Source organism: Zalophus californianus, chromosome 10 (genome assembly GCF_009762305.2).
Source record: "Zalophus californianus isolate mZalCal1 chromosome 10, mZalCal1.pri.v2, whole genome shotgun sequence".
Taxonomy (NCBI): Eukaryota; Metazoa; Chordata; class Mammalia; order Carnivora; family Otariidae; genus Zalophus; species Zalophus californianus.
In genome coordinates, this window is record NC_045604.1 from 28,519,687 (window position 1) to 28,529,279 (window position 9,593).

At 60.0% G+C, this 9,593-nt stretch overlaps 1 protein-coding gene across 1 annotated transcript; it reads right to left on the reverse strand.

The window, feature by feature from the left end:
- Positions 1–4,392: 4,392 nt before the first annotated feature.
- On the reverse strand, positions 4,393–7,944 carry SHISA4 (shisa family member 4). Its single transcript, XM_027611966.2, has 5 exons — positions 7,374–7,944; positions 6,915–7,086; positions 6,051–6,184; positions 5,092–5,259; positions 4,393–4,867 (listed from the first exon to the last, which is right to left on the reverse strand). The coding sequence occupies exons 1-5, from the start codon at positions 7,444–7,446 to the stop codon at positions 4,821–4,823; spliced, it is 594 nt and encodes a 197-aa protein (XP_027467767.1). The 5' UTR covers positions 7,447–7,944; the 3' UTR covers positions 4,393–4,820.
- Positions 7,945–9,593: the final 1,649 nt, after the last annotated feature.

Here is a 9,593-nt window from a genome sequence, read left to right on the forward strand (position 1 = left end):
CATTCCATGACTCTTCCTAACTGTGGGCTTGGGGCCAGCTCCCCACAGCAGTCACAAACCCAGGAAGGCAGCCATCTCTGAGCAGGCAGAGAAGTGAACGACCATTTGGGGAGCAGCCCCCACACCAGTGTGCCCAGTGACCCATCTCATCCCCCACTCCAGCTGCAGGCTGCTCTCCTGACCTAAGAGTGTCCCCATGCCCTTCATCAGGTGTATATCAAAAGCATCTTCCTGGTTTGATTGCGTTAAAGGCACTGGCACTGTGGAACAGCCACCTTGGGTCTGGGTCAGTGGCGGTTTTCTCTGTCTCGGGGTTTTGTCCAACAGCAGGGAGCACAGCAGTTTCACCATCTTTGGGGTGAAGGAGGGGGCGTCCCTGCTATGAAGGAGGATTGCTGTGCTAGGTCTGACCAAACACAGAGGCAGGCTAGTTGTGGGAGCAAAAAGCTTGGATCCCAGGGGACACTCTGCGCCCCTTCCCCTCTACCCACTTGCCTGTCCGCCTCAAAAACTGAAACAAGGGCTGGGCCCCCGGGGGGGGGGGGCAGACACCTGCTGCCTCCTGGACCTCAAAGGGTGTTAGCTGGAGCTGAGTGCAACCAGTGCTTCCATTTACCCTGTGTCTGTGGTTGCCAGGCCTTGGCAAGATGCTGCAGGTTGCTTCAGGTGCTCTTTCAATTCTGGAGAGCATTTTGCAGATAAAAGTTCAGCCCAGAGAGATTAACCTACAAGTCCATGATCACACAGCTAATAAAAAGAGAGCTCAGATAGATCTCCCGCTCTTAGAGCCACTTCTGATGAGAGGTCCCCCTCCTCCCCTTCCTGAACTGAGACTCATAACGGTGCCTCAGGAAAACACTGAAAGCCTAACCAAACCCAAACGACAGATCTCCAATAGCCAGACCGCGCGCGCGCACACACACACACACGCACACACACACGCACACACACACACACACGCACACACACACACACACACACACACACACGGAGTCCTCTTGGGGGTTGGGGGCTGATGAGGTCATCCTTCCTCTGGTGCGTTAGAACCTGATGCGGGAGCGCAGCGCCACCTGCAGGCCGGCCGCGTCCCGGGTTCTCCCGCCGTGCCAGGGGCGCGGCGGAGCTGCGCTGGGGGCCAGGGAAGGTGGGCAGATGGGATGCAGCGCCCGGTCTGGGGGGCGCCTTCCCGCTGCCTGGGAGGGGCGGGGGGGGGGCTGGTGGGAGCGCCAGGCATCGAGCAGCTGCGTGCGCTCAGGGGTCGGCCGAACGCGGGAAACGGGCCACATTCGCGGGGCCGCGTTTCTGCGGAGTAGTGCACCCACCGCCGCCCACCTGCCCCATCGGCCTCCGCAGGCGCCCGTCTGCCCGGTTTCCCTTCCTGAAACCCAGGGTGCATGAGCCGGAAGGATCTATCTTCGTCCGCACCCGCCTTTTACAGGGAAGAAAATGAGATTCAAAGGCAGCAAATGACTTGAACAAGTTGATGCACACGTATTCAAACTACGTCTCTTGCCGCCGACTGCATCCTACGGACCTGGGCCAAGGGGGTCCGTCCCCCCCTCCCCCCGCCAACCCTACCCCGGCAGGCCCTCTGAGCCGCCTCACCCCGGCTGGCCCCTTTCGTTTCCAGGGGCCACATCCTGGGTCTCCTGTTCCCCCAACGGAGGGCGTCTTTTGGGGCCCGCCGCCACCCACTGTTGCACCGGCTTCTCACCTGCGGGCCCCGCCCCCGCAGGCCTTGGGGGACCCCGGGCTAGGTAGGACCGAGGCTCGGGCGCTGGCCGTGGGTGGGATGGCGGGCGCCTCCCCGCCCCACTTCCTGTCGCAGGAAGCCAGTGAGTGAGGGGCTCCAGTCACAGGTGCTGTGAGTTGGGACCGTGGCCACTCAGGCGGCCTTCTTTAAGAAGCAAAGATCTGGACGCCAGTCACCCACTGAGCGTGGCTTCCGGACCACCAGGACGACCAAGCCTGTTGTACAGGTGCTCCCCACCCCTCCCAGGCTGGTCTCAGGCCTGGGGCCCAGCTCCCGCTCTGGCCTTCCTGTGGTGTGGGGGCCAGGCGGCTGGCCTGGGAGCCCAGCCTGGCGATGTCTCACTCCCAGCCCCTTGTCCTGTGCTCTAGCTGCTCTGCCTGGCCAGTGCACCTTCCCCAGGCCTCGAACTCCTCTTCCTTTATCCCACCTACCCTGCCTCACCCCTTGCCTGAAGTGTCAGCTGTCCCAGCTGCCTCCATTCTATTCCTCCCCGACAGTGCCCCCCTTTCCTTTCTTGGGGCCCCTTTGTATCCCCATTCACCTCTGCTCCAGCTCTCTCCCTGCATCTGAACCCCTGCCCTCACCCTTTGAGCTCAGCCTCCCCCTCCCCTGCCTGAGCAGGCGCCCAAGAAAGAGGTGCCCTGTTTTTGTGTGGAGTGCTGCTCTCCGTCTGTGCTTCCCAGACCTCCCTTAGGGTCCTTGATGTGCCCTCGCAGCTCAGCAGGACCCCATTGACACCACTGGAGTGTAAATCCTTCAGGGTCACTGCTCCACGCGCCCTGTATCTTCCTCCCCTTTGTAGGGTGCCTGCCTGGTTTTCAGGGGTGCTAGCTGCTGAAGATGGGGAGGGGCAGCTACAGCTCTGTTCTCCTGCTGGCCGTTCCCCTGGTGGTAAGCAAGTAAGATGGGATCATGGATGGAGAGCTTTGGGAGAGATTCAGGGGATTGCCCTATTTACAGAGCTAGAGGATGTGAGAGGGGCCTTCTCTCTGCTCGGGGCATGTGAAATGCCCCACTCTCTCGTAGTTTCCCCCTTTTCCTTAGAATTCTCAGTGCTTTGCAGAGTTAATTGGCTGGAAATGTTGGGGAGGGGAGACTCCACCTTCTGGGAGGCAGCTATGACTGGGATAAACCTGCCTTCCACCCCAGTCAACAAAGCGATCTTTAGTTGGCCCCAGATTGTGGATTTAAGGATAATTAATTCAGCCGGGCATGGCCATGCATCCATTTACACCTCTTTCCTTAGGGAAACTCAAACCTTATCCTGCCAACCTCCTCCCCCTCTCTGCTTCCAGAGACGGGGAGAGGGAGAGCAAGCGAGCCAGAGACTGACTGGTGGTTCCAAACCTTGAGATGAGCTGGTCACCCTCTCTCCTGAAGTGTGAATGAAGGCAGAAGTTGCAGACTGGAAGCCAGGACACTGTGACCCCAACTCCCACCTCTTGCCCCCACCCTCAAGAGAGAAGGTGGATTTGCAGCTGTGGCCCCAGCTCCGTACCCCCTGCCTCCCACCCCAGCATTAGCTTTCCCTCTCTGGTCAGGTCCAGGGCCCTTTCGGGCCCCCCTGAAAATTTCATTAGGAAGGGGGGAAGCTGTGAATCCATGGACAGAGACTCTGCCCGTAGTTGTGATTGGCTCTGCCGAGAGTTGTTTCTGACACTGGCCTAGGAGCTCCCCCACTCCAGCCTGTGTGACAAGAGCCTCCCTGACAGTATATGGGTGCCAGAGGGCATGGTTAGCACAGTGGCCATATGCAGAACCCAGCTGGAAGACAAGGCTGCAGGGCTGGAGGACCTTGGCTGAGGGAAGGAGGGGCTGAGCATATGGGTGTTGGGGAAAGGAGACCGTTGGTTGGTGGTGGTGTTGCCAAGCCAGTATGGCACTTTTCCCACTTGAATTAAAAACTGTAAAACTTCTTTCCCTACATCTGTCACCAGACAAGTCCTGAGAGCACAAGGACCCAGGTCCTCAGGGAACCAGGCAAAGGTGAGGGTAGAGCTTGGTGCATAGGCATCTCCAAGGGTAGGGGGCGTCTGCCTGGCTCAGCAGGGGCCTAAGGTCTTAGGGTCCCCTGATGACCCAAGGCAGCTAACAGGAACACCTTGCACCAATCTCTTGGGTGGCCCAGTCTCTCCGCTTGGCTCCTAGAACCTCTTTGATCAGGAAGGACGGACAGAGGTCACAGTTTCATTTCGTATTTCACCCACATGACAGCCCTGAGGCATTATCTCCATGGGACAGCTGAGAAAACTGGGTTCAAAGACACCCCCAAGGTCAGCCAGTGTCAGAACCCACATGTGAAGCTAAGTGTCCCCGAAAAGGGGAAGGTGCCTTTGTAAAAATTTGCAGTGCCTTCTATGTCAAAGGAGCCTGACCCCTAGTGCAGAATGCCTGTAACGCAAATGAGCACCCTCTTCCCAGCTGTGGCAAAATCCACCTCACTGGCTTTGGGAACCAGCTCAAGGGGCCCTCAGCCTGAGGTGGTTCTGCTTGTGGAAGAGGGGGAGGGTGGCGCTGGGCTCCAGCCCTGGCACCTGCCTTGCCGGCTGGGAGGATGTGACACTGACAGCCCTCAGGGCCCAGCTGAAGGCAGAGCTCCTGGAAGGTGTGGATGGGCCCAATGAGGCAACCGACATGAGTTACAGCTTTACAGCTTTAATCCAGCAGTTGGAGCCCTGGCCAGTGGGGCAGCCAGGAGCAGGGCTTCTGCCCAATACTGATGGAGCCCACAGTGAGCAAACAGGGCGGGCCCCAGCGTTCCTGGCTGGGATCTTGGAAGTCGCAGGACTCTGAGAAAGCAGGGGCTTTGACCCAGGCTTTCATGTCCTTCTCTTGTCCCAGGTAAAAATAGTCCACTGACCCCAAGCCCTCCCCACCCACCCCTCATTCACGGCCAAGTTCCAGCTCAGCTCCTGGTCTACGTCCCTGGGGCTCCATCACCAGGAGGACCCAGGGCTTGGCTTGGTCTGGGGCCTGCTGAGTGGAGGACCCTTGCCCACCCCCAGGGCCAGATGCAGATACAGGAGAGGGGCATCACTGAAGGGGCAGCAGAGACACAGCTGGTTCCTCAGGCTCCTGGGTAGGAGGGCTGTGGTGGCATATAGGGGGGAGGAGCTGAAAGCCAAGCAGACAGGATAAGGATCAGGGGTGGCATAGGAGGATGGGAAGTGACCCCCACTTCCAGAGGCATGAAGGATCCATGGGGAAGAGGTAGCCTGGATGTTTCCAGCTGAGGTAGAAGTCTGGGAGAGGGACTCAGGGCGAGAAAGGGGTAGGGGAGGTCCCAGCGCAGAGGTGGGGGGCAGGCAGGAGCAAGAAGCTCCAGATGGCTCACTTACCTGCAGGGTTGTAGATAGGGGGCCCAGCCGGGTAGAGTGGGTACTGGGGAGCAGGACCACTAGGAGGGTACATATAGCCAGGCTGTGGGGGTGCGGGGCCAGCTTTGGGGTCCTGAGGGTATGGGTACACTGGCTGCACTGGGATGCCTGTCATTGGAATCTCCTGGCCTAGGTGGGGGACAAGGACCAGCATTCAGAACTCCACCTCCGTGGTGAAGCCGCCTCCTCCTGCCCTGAAACCGACGTAAGCCCCCCTGGGCCCCTGTTGTCTGTTCTGGGGGCTCTCGGCTGGCCACCTGCTGCCTCTGCCTCCCCGACATTGCTTGGCAGAGCTGAGCGGGGAGCTGTGCGCGCAGTCCCAGCGGGTCAGTCTGTGTTTAGCAGGTTTGCTCCCCTCAGCAGGTTTCAGAAGCCTCATGAGCCAGAGAACACAGCTTGGGAAATGTCCCACTTAGGCAAGCACAGGGCGGCTCCAGGGTCTGGTATCTTCTAATCTAGCAGAGCTGCCACTCAGGGGGGGGTCCGCCCTCAGCCTTTTCCTCCCACACTGATCCCCCGTGCAGCGACACCATGCCCATGCCCCTCGGGGTTGGGCATATATATTCGGTCACATGCCAACACTCAGGCACACAGTCCACCGTTCACTAGAGTACATGCAATTAATGCTCACCACTACAGACCCCCCGACACGTCCTTTCCAAGAGTCACGTGCACGCACGTACCCACTGCACCGCACCACTGTTGACGGCCTGCCGCGCACAGCTGAACATTCACATGCACGCACGTCCGCCCGCGTACTCATCATGTCCGCTGTTCACACACAGACCCGCACGTTCTCGTTTCTGGGGTTGCAGGCTGGCAGGTGTGTGTACACAGGTCCCACGTCCTGGAACTCTCTGGTGCCCATCATGGGGCTCGGCCCAGCCTATCTGATCCCCCGGGCCCAGGACTGCACGTACCTTCAAACGGGCTCTGCAGCTGCTGGCGCCGGCGGTACAGGTAGCAGCAGGAACACAGGAAGCAGCAGATGGTGGTGGCCACCACAGCCACAAAGAGGATCACGGCCGAAGCGATGCCTGCTATGGTCTTGGGACTTTAGACAAAGAACAGGTCCCCTCACCTTCCAGCACTCCTACGAGGGACTCCTCATTATGGTGGCCATAAAACTGTGCTCCAACTCCTGGCCAGCAGGGGGCCACAGCAAGCTGAGATTTGGGGTTCCTTGAGGGGCTCTGCCACGACCCTGTGGAGGAGATCTTAGGGGACCTCCACTTCCCAGAAGACCGTGCTGCCTGGCTGGCTAGTGTGAGGCATGCCGGGATTTGTAGTGTGCTCCCCACTTCAACGCCCCTACATCTACAACTTTCTTCCAACCCCCCAATCATGCAGTCTCCTTATACCTTTCATGTATTAGCAGTCCCTTTCAAAAAGAAGTTTGAAACCACTAATTTTGGCAACGCCCTCATTTTTTGAAAAGGAAATAATGACCCATGTGAGGATGAGTCTTCCCCACAATGACACGGCTACAGAGACGTGGACCTGGGAATCAAACCCAAGTCTCCTGCCTTTTTGCCAGAGCGTCTTCCACAAAGCTGCACCCTGTACCCACCCTCCACCGAGCGCAAGATGGTTAATATGCCCTTCCTGGACCTTCCAGGCCCCTGCACCAACACCCACTTTGTCACCAAGCTGAGTGCTAGGTCTGGGCTAAGGCTGTGGAGGTGGACATGGAGAGGGGCAGGAGGGAGACACGGAGGTCGGGAGGCCCGGGCAGGCCTCCTGAGAGGAGGATGGAGGGGGCGTGGGTGGAGGCGGGGGCCCACCTGAAGGCCAGGCAGTGCTTCTGCTGCCTCTCGGTGATGAGCAAGGTCAGGTCTCTGCAGCAGTAGCGCTGGTAGCAGGTCCCGCAGCAGAAGGTGAAGAACTCGCAGTTGAAGCCTGGATGCCAGGAGCCGTTCCGGTCCAGGTACCACAGGCAGTCCTCGCGGGCCAGCGCTGAGGGCGGGGTGGGGGGGGGCGGGTGGGGGGCATGGCCACCAGGCCAGCTTTCCGTCCACCCTTAGCCCCGCTCCCCGAGGCTCCCATCCCGCCGGCTCCCGGGACGCGGGAGCTGCCCTTCGTCACCACCCTGAGGGGCTCCGCCCCTGAGCCCCAGCGGCCTCCCTCCGGGGCTGACCCCCGCGCCCCGGGTCAGCTTCCCATGGCCCAGCCTCCCGGCCGGGTCTCCTCCCGCTCCCTGCGCACCGGCAGCACCCAGGGGCGCCCCGCGCCCACCCCCTTACCCAGGGGAGCCCCCAGCACCAGGAGGGCGGCCGCGGCAAGCGGCGCGGCCCCGCAGAGCCCCGGGGGCCGCATGGCGGGGCTTGGGCGCGGCCGAGACCGGCCGCCTGGAGCAGGGAGCGCAGGACGAAGCCGGCCGGCGGGAGCTGCTGCGGGGCCCAGCCCGCCGCCAGGCTCGGTTTCCTCTCCCGCCTCCTGCGAGGGCGGGACTAAGGCCCGGGCCGCGGTAACCCTGCCCCCCACGCTCCGCGCCCGGCCCAGGCGGCCACCCACCGGCGACGCCCACCCAGCCCGGGCTCACACTTCCCGCCCCCCCTCACGCAGCCCGGTACTGTCCTGCGCCCCCGCCCCCGGCTCCACGGTGGCTCCTCCCGCCCGAGCCACCGTGGCCACAGCGGGCCGCCGGACTCTGCAGCCGGGGAGGCCTGGCCGTGCCCTGGGCCCGCCCCCGGCCTGGGCCCAATCAGTATCCCGGACCCCAGAAGCCCTGATCCTGGTGCCATCCCCGAGTGCCCAGGCACATGGGCCAACCCTAGAGGGGCAGCGCCCGACCTTCGCCTGTGCAGGACCTCCTCTGCCCCAGTGTCCAGCCCAGGAAGTCCTGCGGGGAGCGGGGAGGGGTGGGGTGGCGGGAGAAGAGGGAAAGAGGCTGAGGGCACCCCGCCCCCACTCCCAGAACACAGGCACCCATTGAGAGGCGGCTCAGAGCCGCTTTGTCCCCACGGGCCTGGGCTCTGCCAGCTGCACTGGCTCCCCGAGATGGCCCCTTCCCCCTCTGAGAGGACAGCGCTGGCATGCACCAGCCTGTGGCCTCATCAGTCGGGATGATAGGCTGCCGCCTGGAGCCCATCCAGCTAGACACTTCAAAAGCCCCTTTTTTCACAAAGCAGTCCTGCAGAATACTGCATTGGCTAGGGGAGCATAGGGAGGGCAAGAGTTAATTACAGTGGAGACAGTGGTTTTTTTTGGGAGGGGGAGCCAATTAATCCCCTTACAAATTTATACTGTCAGTGACTGTGCCCCCTGCTACCTGGGCTACCCTGACCAGGAACTGCCTATCACTCCAGGGACCAAATCAAAAGGCTGCCTCAAGCCGTGGCCATGGTGCAGTCCTTTACAAAGCACTTTGACATGTACCTCATTGGAGGGTCTCCACAACTCCGGGAGCTCAGAAGTTGACAGGTGTTCTCATCAATCCTGTTTTACAGATGGACAAACTAGGACTCAAGGGACTTGTAGGACTTGCCAGAGATAATACAGACCGTAAATGGCAGAGGCAACAACAGCAGGGCCCAAGTCATCTAAATCCAGGTGGATTCCCCCTCCCCAACAGCAGAGGGCGTGGACAGTGAGTCTCGCTGGTGTTCCGAGGTGAGGGAACCAGGGCAGGGCAGGGAAGGTCCAGCAGAATCTAAATAAGTTAGGGAACGGCGGCCAGAAGAAGAGCTGCCCTGTCTTGGGCCCCTGTGGTTGCTAGCACACCCAACCTGAGAGCTGGAGTAAGGAGAGCATTAGTTCCTGTCCCAGGAAGTTGCTGGTAGTCTGATGGGGGGCAAGTGATTATATGTCCCCGTGCAGGCCCCAGTCACAAACACAGCGGCAGAAGGATGAAGAGAAACGACTCACACTTCCCCACCCCCTGGACAGTGTGCCCTTCGCCATCCCTGTCTTCTTTCCTACTGCCCAAGCTCCATGAGTGCGGGACCATGTGGTCATTGTATTCACTGCTGTCACCCAGCCGTTGCCGTAGGTGATTCTTGTAGGTTGAATGAAGTTCAGAGGGAGGGTTGTCTCTCTTCCCGTCCAAGGCTGATGCTCCCACATGTACTCTAGACCCCCGTCTGATCTCTCCGCATTATCTCTTCTCTTCAGTGTTCTTAGTTTCTCCTTTCTTATCAGCTTCTTTCCCCAAGAGCAAAACCAAAATCTCAAGTCTCTCCTGGTAAAACAAAACAAAACAAAACAAGACCAAACAAAGCCAAGCCACATGCTTCCTGAAATTCATCCTTTTCTAGCTACTTTCCTGCTTTTCTCCTTTTTTCATTTCTTCTCCAACTGGTCCTCCTCAAATCTCGCCCTGGTTGAGGCTTCCAGCTGACCACGACACCGAGTTCTCCCACCATCAGTGATTTTCTACTGTAAAATTCTAGGGAAACTCTTCAGTCCACAGGATAGGAGTGTTGACTGGGACAGAGGGTGGGGAAGGGCTGGGGGCGGGCCAG